The sequence below is a fragment of the Dysidea avara genome, chromosome 15, assembly GCF_963678975.1.
Source record: "Dysidea avara chromosome 15, odDysAvar1.4, whole genome shotgun sequence".
Taxonomy (NCBI): Eukaryota; Metazoa; Porifera; class Demospongiae; order Dictyoceratida; family Dysideidae; genus Dysidea; species Dysidea avara.
Window position 1 is genome coordinate 351,575 of NC_089286.1, and position 16,405 is coordinate 367,979.

At 39.7% G+C, this 16,405-nt stretch overlaps 3 protein-coding genes across 3 annotated transcripts; 1 reads left to right on the forward strand and 2 right to left on the reverse strand.

The window, feature by feature from the left end:
• Positions 1-6,988: 6,988 nt before the first annotated feature.
• LOC136245920 (uncharacterized) lies at positions 6,989-7,943 on the reverse strand. Its single transcript, XM_066037372.1, has 2 exons — positions 7,897-7,943; positions 6,989-7,760 (listed from the first exon to the last, which is right to left on the reverse strand). Exons 1-2 carry the CDS (start codon positions 7,941-7,943, stop codon positions 6,989-6,991), a joined length of 819 nt encoding a protein of 272 aa, XP_065893444.1.
• Positions 7,944-8,007: 64 nt separating this feature from the next.
• On the forward strand, positions 8,008-12,752 carry LOC136246116 (uncharacterized). The gene is made up of 7 exons (XM_066037583.1): positions 8,008-8,079; positions 8,135-8,257; positions 8,312-8,377; positions 8,566-8,652; positions 8,713-8,763; positions 8,818-9,231; positions 11,936-12,752. The coding sequence occupies exons 2-6, from the start codon at positions 8,145-8,147 to the stop codon at positions 9,020-9,022; spliced, it is 522 nt and encodes a 173-aa protein (XP_065893655.1). The 5' UTR covers positions 8,008-8,079; positions 8,135-8,144; the 3' UTR covers positions 9,023-9,231; positions 11,936-12,752.
• A 3,035-nt stretch (positions 12,753-15,787) lies between these two features.
• LOC136245922 (uncharacterized) lies at positions 15,788-16,405 on the reverse strand. Its single transcript, XM_066037373.1, has 2 exons — positions 16,222-16,405; positions 15,788-16,179 (listed from the first exon to the last, which is right to left on the reverse strand). Exons 1-2 carry the CDS (start codon positions 16,403-16,405, stop codon positions 15,788-15,790), a joined length of 576 nt encoding a protein of 191 aa, XP_065893445.1.

Consider the following 16,405-nt stretch of genomic DNA (forward strand, 5'->3'; position numbering starts at 1 on the left):
ATTTAACAAGTTTTAAAAATGGGTACTCAATTTCAAACTCTTGTTTTGAACTCAGAAAATGTATACAAAATCAAAGTATGTGTGCTGTTGATATGTGTTAATGTTTAATTCACTACCTCAGTACCTTGTTCTTTTCTAAAATTATAAGTGTGTATAGCAGGTGCATCATTTGCATATAAATGAGGTCCCATGCATTAATTGTATAGGCATACTCAGCAAAAGTCGTGGACAGGTGCTAAGAGTGGCAGTAATTTTTCACATCCTTTTTGGTATTTTCCGGGACAATGATGGTAACAATGATGTTAATGGTGACGAAGACATTGAGAAGACTAATGGTGATGGCAATACTGATGATGATAATGAGGAAATCGACAAAGCTAATGAGGAAGATGGCATTAAGGAAAATGATAACATAAAGATCAATGAAGAAGACATTCAAGCTGCAATCAACTTTGTCAAGACATCTATTCAACACTCTTTATACACCTCTGGTAGGAGCCAATTAAGTGATGAAGTACAATGTGCAGGTGAGACATCATACACCTGCAGGACGGTGGAGACACCTTTGTTTAGGAGGGGCTGGGGGTCTAGCTTGGTGTTGCCATGGCCTAGTTGTAAGTAGAAGACCAAAAAAAGGTAACTACCTACTGACAAGAGCTGCCCACCAACTATATCTCCTTATTTACAACTACATACGTAGCTTGCTACACTGCTCCTCTGAAGAATACTGTGACTGCTCCATTAGAGTATCTCGAATTGTTGATGCTATTGAACTAGGCTCTCAATGACAGCCATGGATAATTTTAGGGTGGCTAAACCCTTCCATACCATAATCCTTTTGACAGAGCTACAGCCCCCCTTGCCCCCCCTCCCATCTCCACCACCCCAGTACACCTGTATTGTATGGTAATATAATATTATGTAGTTAAGTGCAAAAATGTGACTTTAAAAATTGCACTTTTAAAATATTGTTGCTGTTTAACTATGTAAATTAGGAAGGGGTACTGGCTATCAAATATGGGACCTTTCTTCACTTTTGTTATGCTTTGAAAGTATATAAGTTGGGTATTGATCAATACTGACAAACTAGAAAAGAGTAAAGCATGATTTTTGTAAGGTGTTAGATGATTGCTCTGCTATTGACACTTCAAGAACTTCTGGAAGTGCCATACGTCACACTGTACGTCTTGGCAAATACTCTTCCAGTCCTAGATGTCCTAGACCTATCTTGGTGTCAAGGCTGGATGCACAGATGTTGTGCAGGTCTATCAGCTCATATTTTTGCCGAAATCTCCAACACCTCAGATGAATCTGAGCCATTTCTGTGTTTTGGCTAACCAAGCAGCCAAAATTAAGCAATTAAAAGACTCATTAAATTCTGTTTTGTCCTGTTTACCTTCCCAAAACTCTACAGCACATCCTCCAACTACAAATCCTGCTGCTAATGCTTTGCAACCTCAAAACAACGATCTTTCTCAAGACATTTCAGACGATGATCTATGAAAGCATAATGTTGTGATCTTCGGTATCAAAGAGTGTGCATCTGGTAGAAAATTTGCTCAAATTAACTTACACCACAGCAAGATAAAATACTTGAATTTCATTGCTACTTACAGGAATATAAATCCTTTAGATCTCTTTTTTCATCTCAATAGATCCATGGCAATACAAAAAAAGGTAATTATGCACCTGTAACACTGGCAACAAATAGAGACAGTAAAAGTTGTATTGACCAGAGGGAGGTGCAATGGACTTGCTTGGTTCTTACAATTAATATTACATTTCTTATACTACAACAAGTAGCTGTGAAGGTAGTACGATCTGATTTCAAAACACAGAGTTCTGCATAATATAAAAGCCCTCACACTCTATTGTAGCACCCTTGTTTTGTTCAAGTGCCACAAGCAGGGCTTTTGGGTAACTCAAGTGCATAAATCTTTTTTTTTGTTGATGTCTAACTATCATTCAAAATGGTAGACTATATCAGAAAATGTGCTAAATGAAATGTGTAGTTGACTCTAATAGAAATGAATTTGTAATAATTTCTCTAATAAATTAAGAAACACTCAATATCTAAAGCAACACTGTGTTTAAGAAAGTACCTGTCTTGGGTAATTCATGTTTTGAGCTGAAATGCTATTCCCCTAGGCTGGATTATGTTTTTTTTCTCTGGTATGGGCTTTAACAAATTGAAGTCCTATGCTATTGCTAGTACCCTTCATGTACAATGGAAGCAGTGTACTTGATCACACAGTTATGGACATACATGCAAACACACATAAATTTATACACACAACTTTAAGGAAAATTTATTAAGTAGATCAGACGTATGAGCCCACTGTCATCCTGCAGCTGTTTACTATTTGAAAAGCAATTACCAAAAATGTCATATGAAACAGTAAGCAAATTTGGTGAAGAAAAAGTGAAGAATTCCTTTGTATATAGGCCTTCATTGAATCACTGAGGGGTTTTGCTAAGCAAAATAGTTGTTCAATCTAAACTTTCCTGTTATATACGAGACCAGCTATAAATTGCTGGCAAATAGTTTACTTTTGCAACATATATGCATGGTTTTATGGCATAATTAATTGTTTATATGTGTGCTTGTTAACATTATAGATGATGATTATGATAATGAGGAGGAGGAGGAAGTCAATAGCCTAGAACAGTCATCATCTTCCAATCAAGATACAGACTGCACAAAGTCTACCGCATTGTTTTGTTTGATGCTGCCTGGCAAAAAATTGCATTTGAAGCCACTATTAGCTATGAAGAAGTTTAGAAACAAGGGAAATAAGCATGGTGCAGTAAAGGCATTTATTACTTGGAGAATGAAGGGTTAGGAAAAGTCATTGAGCTTAGTGGCAGCAAAGGCTCAGCTACGGTTAGAAGAATGCACGTACATGTGTACATTTGCATGCATGCAATAGGTATACACAAGGAATTTTAATGGATCAAAGAAATAAGAAGTACTGAAACAAGGGTGGTATAGAGACTACACCTGAAATATACTAGTGACTGTCTCAGCAAAAACCCGACTTGTTTACACAAGCATGCATAAGAAGGAAGACTCAAATCAATTAAAACTACATACCATCTTATTCGCCTGCTCATGGAGAGTTCACAAATCTTTGTTTCGTTTCTGTAGCTTCAACAGTAAACATGTCACATGCATTTGTTTACAATATGGTAAACGCAAACAAGATCACCATCATTTACCTTATAATATACAGTAGGGATCAACTGTATTGTAATCTGTTTGTGATGACTATAATTTTCTAGCACTACGAGTTTGAGAAGGCATTAGTACCTAGTGACAAGGAAGAAAAGATGTGTTTTGTAAAGAAACTATCTAAAGTAGGTACTTCATTGCCACAATATGAACATACCCTTGTCCAAGATGAAATTTTGCCAATGTAAGTATCATGTGTAAGTAAGTACTTAACTAAAAAAATGTGTTAATGTATGTGTATTTGCAGTTCAAGATAGTTTGTGTGCATGCATGTGTGTGTGTGGCTCAAGCTTGATTACTACACGTTTCCTTGTTTTACATGAATTTGACAAACATATTTGGTTATAACTGCTTTACATTTTCCACAGGGGCATAGGAATGAAACGTAAGAGACTTATCCAGGATATGGAGGATGGGATGTGCACTCCAAGAAGATCTCCTAGGAAGTTGGACTGAAGTTGCCATTATATCATGATTGGTATTGTAGATCTTAGCACATTTGAACTAGCTGTTCTAGTAGCAAGCAAATTACTTTAAAAGCTTATTGATCTAGACAACTTGTCATTACGCATGCTGAATAAATTGTATATGACCTAATACTACGTCAGTACATTAATGCTCATTAAGGGTAAAAGTATGATCATTGAGGATTGGAGAGTCTTTACAACAAGGTCAGTCAAGAAATCCCAACATGCATGTTTTTGGATACAAGGAGACTCATAATACAGAGAGTAATGGCACTTGCAGAATGTTCACTATAGACTGGGACTAGAGAGGGTCTTTACACCAGGACACTAGAAAAATTCTGAACATGTCCTAGGATACAAAAGGACCATTGGGGACTGGGACTAGAGAGGGTCTTTACAACAAGGACACTCGAGGAATTCTCAACATGTCCTAGGATACAAAAGGACCATTGGGGACTGGGACTAGAGAGGGTCTTTACAACAAGGACACTTGAGGAATTCTCAACATGTCCTAGGATACAAAAGGACCATTGGGGACTGAGGGTCTTACAACAAGGACACTTGAGGAATTCTCAACATGTCCTAGGATACAAAAGGACCATTGGGGACTGGGACTAGAGAGGGTCTTTACAACAAGGACACTTGAGGAATTCTCAACATGTCCTAGGACACAAAAGGACCATTGGGGACTGGGACTAGAGAGGGTCTTTATGACAAGGACACTTGAGGAATTCTCAACATGTCTTAGGATAAAAAGGACCATTGGGGACGTGTAAGAATACATTACATATCCCTATCTTAAATGAACTATGCAGATTAATTGAGGATGGTCTTGATATAGATCATTTACTGTCTTGAGGTGTCCTTTAGTGTCCCAAGTCAAGCAGGGACTAGTTAGTTGGGACTTGGGACACTACTGTATATACTGGTGAATACACAGGGACTGACTTGGGATGTCCTTTGGTGTCCCAGGTCTTGCAGGGACTACTTGCACCTGGGACACTACAGGTGAATATTCAGGGACTGTCTTGGGATGTCCTTTAGTGTCCCAGGTCTTGCAGGGACTACTTGCACCTGGGACACTACAGGTGAATATTCAGGGACTGTCTTGGGATGTCCTTTAGTGTCCCAGGTCTTGCAGGGACTACTTGCACCTGGGACACTAGAGGTGAATATACAGGTACTGTCTTGGAATGTTCTTTACTGTCCCAGGTCTTCCAGGGACTATTAGAACTTGGGACACTATATATCGGTGAGAGACACAAGGACTGTATTGGGATGTCCTTTAGTGTTCCAGGAACTACTTTGACTTGGGATACTAGAGGTTAATATACAGAAACTGTACATGTTTTGGGATGTCTTTTAGTGTACAGGGACTACTTGGACTTGGGATGCTATAGGTGAATACAAGGACTTCCTTTGGATGTCCTTTAGTGTCTACACATTGTAAAGGACAATTTTAGACTAAAGGACTTGTCCGGGCAATCCTGGACCTACCTGTAAGGGTGTTGGTGACATCGCTCCCTCCTTTTGGAGGGAGTTGATGGGTTTTTTGGCCTCTTCTGGGCGGGGGAGTCTGGTCTCATCTTCCACTGGTCTGGCTTTTTTGTTTATTCTATTCAGGATGGCCCTTTCTGCATCATTTCTGATGAACGTTGTGAGATCTAGTAGTTGTTGTTCAATGCTCAGTACAGTTTCTCTGTATTTGAGCACGATGTCATTGTGGGCTTGATCAGCCAGTCCCTTCGCCTTTTGTAGGATTTGTTGTTCCAGTCCATTGTGATGGTTAAATAGGATCTTAGTTAGCTCTATGCTGCATTGGTTTTGAGCTGCTTGCCACTGTGTTTGGATTTCCGGATCAATGGGCTCTGGTAGGCCCAGGGGGGTGCTGATGGTACATCCCTTGGGTGTCCTGCTCTCTTGTAGTAAGGATTGGAGGTTGTGAGAGGTCACGATGGTCTTGACTCTCCATCTGGGCTTTCCTTAGGTTGGTAGCTAAGGATTTCAGTAGGGCTTTCGCCTCATCCTCAGGTGAAGCTACACCAAACAAAGAAGCAGAGGACCCTTGGGTCCCAGCAGTACACATGTTGTTGTTTATAGAGGGGGTGGTGGCCTCGAACCTGGGAGATGGTGTGGGTTTTTTAAGCTCCAGGAGAGCATGGAGGCGGCGTTTGCCTTCTTCCGGGAAAAAGTTGTTCTGGGCAGGCTGGGACTCCGGTATTACGGACACATCCGGTACTACTGACAGATCTACACGTCTGAGGAAGTCTTCATCAAGTATTTTGTCGTCAGACAGGTCATAGTGTTAGTGGCTCATCCTGCTTTGGGCATGGTGGAGAAAATATTTTTATTTGGGGTGTAAATAATATAGTGTGTGTTTGTGTGTGTGTGTGTAGTGTGGTGTAGTGTAACTGTAGTCAATGTGATAAGATTTGCTGGCAGTGTCACGAATGTGTACACTGGCAGTATATTGGCACTTAAAGTCACAACACAGTGTTTCACCCTACTTGGGTCTCGTCAGGTAACAGTACCAACAAGGTGTATATCACCTAGCATTGTAGGTGTAGAAAAATCACTTGTTGAAGTAAATGGGACGATGCCCAGAGATGTAGAGAAAAACAAAAATAAAAACCAAAATAAACAATTTGTGTGTGTGTGTTGTGGTTATTGTTTGGTACGTAGTGTTACTAGAATGGTAGTTAAAAATATTGTTTTGTTTTATTTGTAGGGGTGGAAACATTCATATGTTCTAACAGGTCAAAAAAGAAAGGAAAAAAGGGGGCCTAATGGACAATTAGTGTCTCTGCTCTACTGGAGGTTGTGGATGGGGAGAAAGGGGGTGGTTGTGAAGAGCAGGACTGCTAATGGAAAACTTAAAACAATGTTGTAGGTCTTGAAGCAATAAATGTAATTATTGAGATGTTGTGGTTGTTAAACTATTTATATGTTTGTGGAAGTACCTTGAGTTTGCTCGGGATGGGGTGGGGTTCGTTGGTATCCGGTCGAGTGTTTGTTTCGTTATTTTTTTGGGGGGGGGGGGGGCGTAGCTGTGAAATGAGGGGCTGCGTCGAGCTGTGGAGCTATGAGAAGAAGTGCAAAACTGCAGGTGGGCAGTGGTAAAACAGTTAAAGGTAACGGGGTAGCTGTACCTGTCAGTCTGAAGCACAGATGGAGATGGTAAAGAACATAACCCTTTCCTTGGTCTCCACAAGTTCAACCTTTGTGTGTCAATCTATTAAGGAGTTGATTGATTGCAAGAAATATGGAGGTTTAAGGACCGCTCTATACACTAGCACAGTTCAGGCTGACTGTCATGGTACTTATGAGTGTGGTGAGCAATTACAGCTCCTAGAATGGCTGGTGATGGTCGCAGCCCAAAAACTAAATGGGTAAATCTATATTGAACAACTTCACTATCTTCACGGTGAGGGTCCTTGAACCAAAGAAAACGCAATATGTCTCTGTCAGACTCACTAATGCCAATCATGAGAAAGGCCTTCTCTATATCTGCAGTTAATGCTATCAAATGACTACGAAATCGTACCATAACGTCAAATAATCTGGGAATAAGGTTAGGCCCTGTTTGTAATTTCAAACAACTAAAACAAGGATCACGATTATCAGAAACCTTAACATGGTCCCCTACCCAAGGTAAGCCTACCTCATAGCGATTGTCCTTAAATTTCAACCCTTGTAGAAAAATGTCATCTGAAGGGGCATTCTCAATACATTCAATACCAAGAGTATCAACTTCCCAAAATTTCTTAAGAACAGTGACAAGTTGGTCATCCTGGGATTCAGAAGAACTCGATTCATTAAAATAACTAATAGCAAGATTGGAATGAGTATGGGCCAACTCCTCAGTAACAGCAGTTTCAGCAGGTCCTGATATAAGCCAACCCAATGTACTACGAACAGCTATAAGTCCCCTTTCAGTACGAATGATCTCCCCTGTCACAAGGAACCAATAGAAGTCTGAGCCTACAAGAATATCAATGTGGTTTTGACCTGGTGAGAGCTGACAATCAGCCAATTCGAGCTCATTCAACACGGGGTAAGCACTAAGGTCAACAGGACTGGGCTGTGCAGAGCATATAGTTCAAAGGGTAGTTGGAAAGGGCGGATATGGTCGGACACGGACACGGACGCGGACAATATCAACATACAATTTTACAACTGTATAAATGTCATGCTCACCTTCTTTGCATACAGGTCTCCACTCCCAGGCCCAGATGTCTCAGCATAGTGCTTATTTACAAAGTATTTAAGAAGCGCTTACTGTATGCGCGAGTATGTGTGACCACCACAAAGCGCCAGACACAGAAGTTGATCACGTGCTGACTTTGATAACTAAAAATCAGAAAAATTAATCGAGTAAAAGTACTATTAGTGTATGTGTGTTCGGTGTGTTTCGGGGTATTTTATCTGTGGTTAGTGATCTATCAATGTGCGACAGGGACGACAGTTCTAGTGAAGAAGACCTACCGGCTGCGAAACTGTTTAGCGCCGGCGTTACCAGAAGCCACCTCGGAAGCCACAAATCTAACTTACAGCAATTGTAAGTTACGTGTAAAATGAGGTAGTCGATTTATGCTGTACGATGTCTTCATAGGCTGTCCAGTCAGAGTGAAGAAGATTCTGATGCTGAATTAGGAAATGAAGCAAAGCGCTGTAAACTGTAAGTCATTTTGTATTAACTAGCTACTGTATCTTGCCAACGCATGCTGCGTTGTGGTCTTGTAGTTGAAGCTTAGCTTGGGAGGCCACATACCGGTAACTTTTGTTTGTTAAGATGGCTATTAGTCAGCCTGTAGCAAATCTGTACAAAAACGTGTGATGCAATTTTCAGTTTTCCTTGTTTTATAGGGTTTATGATGACAGCGATTCTGGAAGCAGTAGTGATGTTATAATTACATCAGTAGAATCACAACAAAGTGAACAAGAATTTAGTGGGTATGTGACTATTCTATAGTATTAAATACTAACTCTATCATTATTACTTTTTATCTCCAGTGTTCTAACTCGGAAAGTGAAAGTAATAGACACAAGTAAATCTCCAGTAAAGTAAGCACAAGGATAATACGTGAAAGTGCCCTGTATTTATGGTACTTGATATAGAGTTAAACCAGCTTTAAAGCATAGCTCTAAGATTTCTATGTTGCACAACATCAAAGAGCTACCAGTGTATGCACAACCCAGCAACATAATGCCGACTGAAGAGTGTGTGACTGTTCTGCTTAGTAACCTACAAGAGTCCGCCATTTGCTCGAGAGTTCCCTTTGCTTGTGGATACAAATGCTACTTTTGTTGTCGATCTGAATGAATTGAACTCCCCCGGTGATATAACCTGTGATGATATGGGAGTATGGAAGTGGGGTGGCAGTAGAAAGAAGTGGATGTTAGTGGATGAAAATGGTTTTGTGTCGTCTCTTGATGACAAAGTACAAGACCCTAATTGCTACCTGGTGTGGAGACATTATTATACACTAAAAGTTAGCCCTGATGTTAAGCGGTTAATCATAGTTCTTCAAGGTCAGCTGATTGTGAATGTGGTACCAGGAATTTGTTCCGTTTTAAAGCTATGGTTTTTCCGTGATGACAAATTCATGATTTAAACTTGTCAACGTCATCACGCAAGCAGTATAATTTTCAAACGGAACTGAAATTCCTTGTATTCAGGTACAGGTACGAGTTTGTGTTCTGAAAAGCTTAAGACTTGATTCTGTGGTAAGAGTAACACCCCTAACTCTGTTTATTAGTGGACCTACACTACTTACAAAGTAACTACTAAGGTTTCTTCTGTGGTTGGGGGTGCTTTTAAGTTGGCCATTTCCAGCATGTGTCTGCCCATCATACTGCATGACCTTGGTTGGCTTCCTGTAGATCATTTAATTCTGTACTGCACATATTATGTGTTATGAACCAGGAATGGTTAGTTTACTAAATGTTTGGTTCTCAACATACTTGGTCAATTCTGGTGGCCTTTAACATGTGCTATTAATGTTGACAAGCTTTTTTCCTATCAGGAAGCAAAGTGATGGGATCAACTTCCTTAATAAATTTTTCCTGAGCACAACTTTGTGTCCACTCTTTATAATCACCTATTGTATTTTAAGTATTATTAGTTTATTATGTGTATTGTACTTGTTGTGTTGTATGTTGTATGGAAGAACAGCCCTGTAGAAAATAAATAAAAATCAGCTTAGGGAGGGTGTAATTATGTGGTTAAAGATTACCTGAGTGCCTATAACCAGTTTGACTGGTTTTGTGCCCAGGTTTTTAGTATTGACACTTGCTGTTTATCTCCCCCTTCACATGGGTCTTGTACATAGTGTACATATTTGCATCTATAGCAACCAGGTAGTTCCCAGTAAACAAGTATCACCATAGAGACACTACCCTGTTTAATTAAATAAACTGCTACTAAGGGGAGTGACACTGTATTCAAAGGACACTGGTCTTTATTATGGTTTAGCATCTTTAGTACCTTTTTTTAAATTAAAAAAACTTTTTAAAAACAACTAACGATATAATGAACCCAACATGCATTCTACGAAATCAATACTCCCATAATTTGTGCTTGTATGGGTCTACTACAATGAAATGAAAACTTTATAACTCTTATTTTACTGTGAGACCAATAATATGGAATGTATTTTTCCAACTGTAACCTGTGTTTTATATTATAAAATTGAGCTTGTACAATTGTGTCGGGGTTTTCGGTTCAATTCACAAAATAAGCTAGCTCATGATCATCCCATTAACATCTATATTAGGGGTGTACTGATCCAAAACAATTAGATAGATTTGATGCCTACATCTGATGTACTGATAAACATAGACAGAGGAACTATACATTTAATTTTTAATAGATCATGCAGTCAAGCCAGACTGAAGATCATTAATTAATGTTTCTTGTTGTGTGTGGTGGTTTCACCTCTATTAACAAACTTACAACAATAAAGCACTCATAAATTTAGTGCATGTTCCTAAGATTAGTCTGGATTACTCTGCTAGTATAGATGGTTACCAAGTTGATTTACTCTAGAGGAGGTAGGACACTTGTTGAATTCTGCTTACTTCAATTGCATGTTACTATCGCGTGAACCTTAAATACAATACTGACCATCAATTGAATTCAGTTAGGCCTGGTGGATTTTTTTAGATAGTGCCATACACGAACTTCAAAGTTATGTACCTTATTCCTGGATTTCCTGGTAAAATGAGGAAAAATTACTTTTACATGTCCAACAGGGGAGGGGCTCTTTCAAAATAAAGTACATTTTCTTGAAGCTTAATGTGAAGTGCTATCTACTGAGCCCTTGTGAATTCCAATGTTTGCTGCATGGTCTGTACTACAACTATTGGCACTCGTGTGAATTAAATTCTAAATAGAAATATATTGAAGCAAGCGGCATGCATGCATGTCCTACCTCCTCTAGATTTACTTATTAGTAACTATCCTGTAAGGACTTGTGGGGAGGCTACAGATAGCCTATATGAGCAGCCATCATAGCTTATTACTACACTTAAATGCTAGACAAAATGGTGATTTTATCAACAGACGGCTTGCAGTCTTGGCATGTACCTGAGACACAGCCTGGGATCCATGCACGATTTCCTTGTATTCAACCAGTAAATTTCAAGTTATGTTCCCCTGTTTGTCCCATTGCTGCTTCTCAGAACTCACCACTACAATTGTTTATAAAATAATTAATTGACTTTACCAACACAAAGCAGTAGTACTACATGAAGTACTTTATGTAGCAATAAAACTGTTTAAATGTATTATGGTGTGGTCTATTATTTTATTACACAGTGGCCTAGTTATTTTCATTGTATATCACTTTAGCCACGGTATTGCATCCCACCAATAGTAACAGAAATCTCTGTATCAGCTATAGCATATTGCTTTGCCTAGTATAGCATACATCGCTATGTATAACATCTAGTGTATACAGTGGTTGAGCTGTTTGGAATGAGTTTTTGTCTGTTATTATAGGAGATAATGTTTCAATTATAGAAGATAATGTTTCACTCTTAGTATTATTCTAACTCCATGTTACTTCCCAGAAAACACTTGATTGTGATATTTTTCATTTGACTTTTAAGTGATGCCAACTTTTTGTTTGTTAAAAATTTCAGGTTGTATTACTATTGTGCTTGCTCATTATATATATGTGCCATTATATATGCATGTGTATTATAAGTAGTATTCACTTTTTCTGTTTTGTAGATTGTGATGGTGACACTCTTAATCTCGCCTTTGTTCAATATTATTTCAAAAATGGACCCCACAGTTTGATATTCGCTCCTCATGGAAATGCTCATTCTCAGCAGCCATATGTTAGAACAAAGCCAAGCACTATGTGCAAGATTAAGGAAAAAGCAAAGCAATCTACAGCTAAACGTGCACTAAAATATCTTAACAGTGAGGCAGGTGGAATCTTGGAGGCATCAAGTGCCAGTTCTCTTCCCCGTGGTAGACAACAAATCAGTGACGCAAGGAGAAAAGGTGTAGGCAAAGAAGACCATGATCCACTGTATGCAGTTATGTACATGTGTAAAGAAGGAGAAGGGCAGAGATGCAAAGATCCCTTTGTGAGGACAGTGAATGCTGCGCCTTTTCCCATGATGATTTTAGCTTTTGATTATACTCTTAATGATTTAGTGCGTTTCTGTACTGGTGAGAGGCATTGTGTATTCGGTGTTGATCCCACGTTTAATTTAGGTAAATTTGATGTCACCGTCACAACCTATCAGCACTTACTGCTTGAGCTCAAAAGTGTTCCTGGAAAGTCACCTACTTTGTTAGGTCCTTTGTTTGTTCATGTATGTAAGGATTTTGCCTCATACCACTTCTTTAGTTCAGCCTTAGTTGGCCAAAGGCCACAGCTTAGCTCCATTAAGGCATTTGGTACTGATGGTGAATTGGCTTTGGAAAATGCCTTTATGACATCTTTCCCTGTTGCCCAGCATGTGAGGTGTTTTTTGCATTTTAAAGGGAACATTGACCGCAAACTTCAAGAATTAAATATTCCTTCTTCTTTGAGATCTGAAATAATAAAAGATGTTTTGGGAAGTCCTTCCCAACTCGAGCATGGTCTTGTTGACGCAGCATCGAGTGAAGAACTCAATGACCAGCTTTCAAAATTTGAGCCCCGTTGGGATGAATTAGAACGTCCTTACAATTCTCCACCATTTTTCTATACCTGGTTTGTCAAGCATTGCCGAGATATTATTGCAAAGTACATGCTTCCAAATTGCCGTACTAAGGCTGGTTTAGGATCCCCGCCTTTGCCGTATTACACGAATGAAGTTGAATCAAAAAATAAAATTTTAAAAGATGAAGTTGAGCATAAGAAGTCAGAGCTTCCTGATTTTGTGAACAAGATGAAAACATTGTTTGAGGAACAGAAGCGTGAAGTAGAACGATCCCTGATTGGTACAGGTGAATATAGGCTTAAAGAAGATTACCGTTATCTTCAGGTTGAATCTTCCACATGGTTTAAAATGACTCTTGATCAACGTCAGCGAAAAATTAACCGTTTTATGAAGGCCGCAGTTGAAGTGAGTTCTAATAAGTGCAGTGTTGTTGAAAATCCATTAAATACATTGCAAATTCCCAGTAGCATAAAAGATGGTATGTGGGAAAAGGCTCAGGACCTGTCAATAGATGATAGTGCAATTGTTAAAGCCCCAGGTAGTGAAAATGCATGGATGATCAAAAGTTACAGCAGTGAACGGCCTCATTATGTGAAATTGTCAGAGTCTGGTGGTATAGCTTGTGATGACAAGTGCCTGTCTTACAAGTCAATGAAAATATGCGCACACTCCTTGGCTCTTGCCATTACAGAGAAGTCTTTAAACAGTTTTCTTAAATGGCATCAAAATCAGTCTCACCCACCTAATTTTACTGCTCTTTCTGAGCATGGAAAATCTAAAACAGCTGGGAAAAAACCATTGCGACGAGGAGTCACTAAGAAGCAGGCACAACAAATTAAAGATGTAGTTCACCGAGCAGAAGAGTCAAACATGGAATGGCAGAGAAGAGGTTCTCAAGTGCAGAAAGAAGTGTTATCTGAATTGCCTTCACAACAGCCTACATCACGTCTTCCTTCACAAGCATGTGTTGATCCAACTCTTCCATGTGGGTATACTGTCCACAACCAGTGGAGCCCATTGGTGACTGGGCCAACTACTGATTCCATGCTGGTACTGAGACAGAATGCTAGTATAACTAATACTAATGTTGTTTATGGTGGCTGTAATTCCCCACCACCGTTGATACATGCACCATCCCAGATACCCACATGTCATTATCCCCCACCACAGTTGTTACCTGTGCAGTATTCCCCTCAGCTTACACCAGCTAGTTCAGTGCTGTACCCCACACAGTTGTCATCAGCAAGTCAACCCACATTAATTCAGTGTCAATTAGTGGAGACCCCATTTTGGTTGGTTTTTGTGTTTGGAAATGTATCACGTTGTAATGGATGTAAAGGTAAAATAGAAAGAGATCAAGATAAAAGACCTCTACCTCCTCCCGATGATATAATTTTTGGTCATAAAGAATTTGTCTTGTTCAATAATCCTAGATCTGGGGTGTATGAACAATCAAAGGAAAAAAGAAATGTCTATTACCATGTTAGAGGAAGTTGTATATTACCACACTTTGCTGACTTTGATGCCAGCTGTGTTATAATACCAGATGATGTGAAATCACAACTGCAAGTTGAACACAAGGATCTTCTCAAAAATGATTTTAACTTGGTTTTGTAAGTGTATTAGTTTGCACAATTGTAAGAGTGTTTTGTATTGGCTATTTTTGATATATAGCCAGTTAAATTTTTGCACACTTAATAGTTCTTGTACTGGTTGGTGTTACTTGAATACTTGTACATGTGTTAACAGATGTTTTTTTCCAAGTTAATACTGTGTTCTCGTGAGCAGTTTTTTAGGAAGTCAGGTCGTTCATAACATAGGTGGGCGTACATGGCAGAGTTTAAGGACACTACAATTATACTAGTGTACCTGTTTCCGGCCGCCCGCCCGCATATGATTAGTCAGCTAAATATTCCGTATTCTTCCACTAATTCCGGTTATTCTTGCATACTGACCGGTTTAGTAAAGGCCATCTTGAAACACTGTCAGCAGTGCTATCAAGGCACAAACTTCACTTGGTGGGATGGCTTTTTATAGCTATTTTCTGACACAGCTTTGCCAGTCAAATAATCGCTTGAAAAGCTGCCAATCTCAATGAAAATGGACCGCCCGCCCGCGTGCAAATATGCCTGAGGACGGGAAACAGGTATTTGGAGTGGCCTAAAAAGAAACTATTGGCCGCCCCCTACTAGCTAATCTGGCGGCGGTCCACCCCTTCTCATGCAAAAGGGCGACAGAGTTTAGTCAAGCTTTATTAATCCCTATCAGTTCGTGGAGAACACTGCTCTAGACATGGGTGGCCACTGTCGAACGTAGCGCACGTCTCACATGCGCTTGTAAACGCTTCTTATAATATATGCATTTTAATAGGCGTTATTATGTTGAGACATTGTCAGGTCATCTGGTTCTGGAAGTGGAGACCTGTGTATACAAAGAAAGAAAGTAAGTAAGAAATTTATGCAGATATAAAGTTTTACTTTGAAATTGTCCGCGTCCGCGTCCGACCATATCCGCCTTTTCCAACTACCCTAGTTCAAAAGCTTAATGCATTAATACAATACAAGTTCTCACTCCCAGGTTTCCGCTAATACACTCTAACAACATCACAAATTTGCGTTTTAAACTTACTATCACTGAAGGTGTTGAGATTGAGCTTCTCCTCTCTGATGGGTGACAGTCCAAGTCTTGACTTGGTGATTAATCTCCCAGGTTTCCTCTCGATTCTCTCTAGACGTACTCCATCTGGTAGTTTGGACATGAGGACAGGAATAAGCACACTGCCATACTGGGTAGTCTCAATGCCCAGGGATTTCAACCCACGTATGTGAACCATCATCTTGTCATATAACCGTCTCAAAGGCTGGGCACGATCTCCAATACAAGCAGGAAGCCTGAAGATTTCTTCCATATGGGTAGCAATAATCTATTTAGTGTTGCCAAATCTCTTCTTCAATAATTCTACAGCTGAATCATAGTTGGCTTCTGTTAGACTGAGCCCTTGAATAGTTAAGGCAGCAGCACCCTCAAGCAAAGAATGCAGGTAATTGAACTTGTCAATTTTTGATATTTTGCTGTTTTCGTGAACTGCAGACTTATATGAATCCCAAAAGGATACCCACCCAATGACATCACCTTTGAACTTAGCCAAACTCAATTTGGGTAGACGCGTTTTTGTAACAGCTCCAGGTGGTGATGCAACAACAGCTGGGGTGGTACTGACTGTGTGGGGTGCGGCAGACGGCGGCTGTAAGGCTACGTCAATTCGACGCTTATAGTCCATTATCTTGGCTACCACAGTTTCAGCGTCATTTACCTCTGTTTCAATTTCTTACAATGAACACAGGTTCAAGATATCACGATTAAGGGTCTGTAATGTCTGTTCCTTAGCATTTAACTGTTGTCGTATCACGGTTAAACGGTCGATCTGTTCAGTGGTTAGTGGTTCTGTGGCCGCTAGAGTGTCGGTTTCTTTAGTTAGCTTCGTTACGACTCCACGGTGTGATCCTCTAACGGTCTTCAATCGATCCAAGTTTTCACTCAT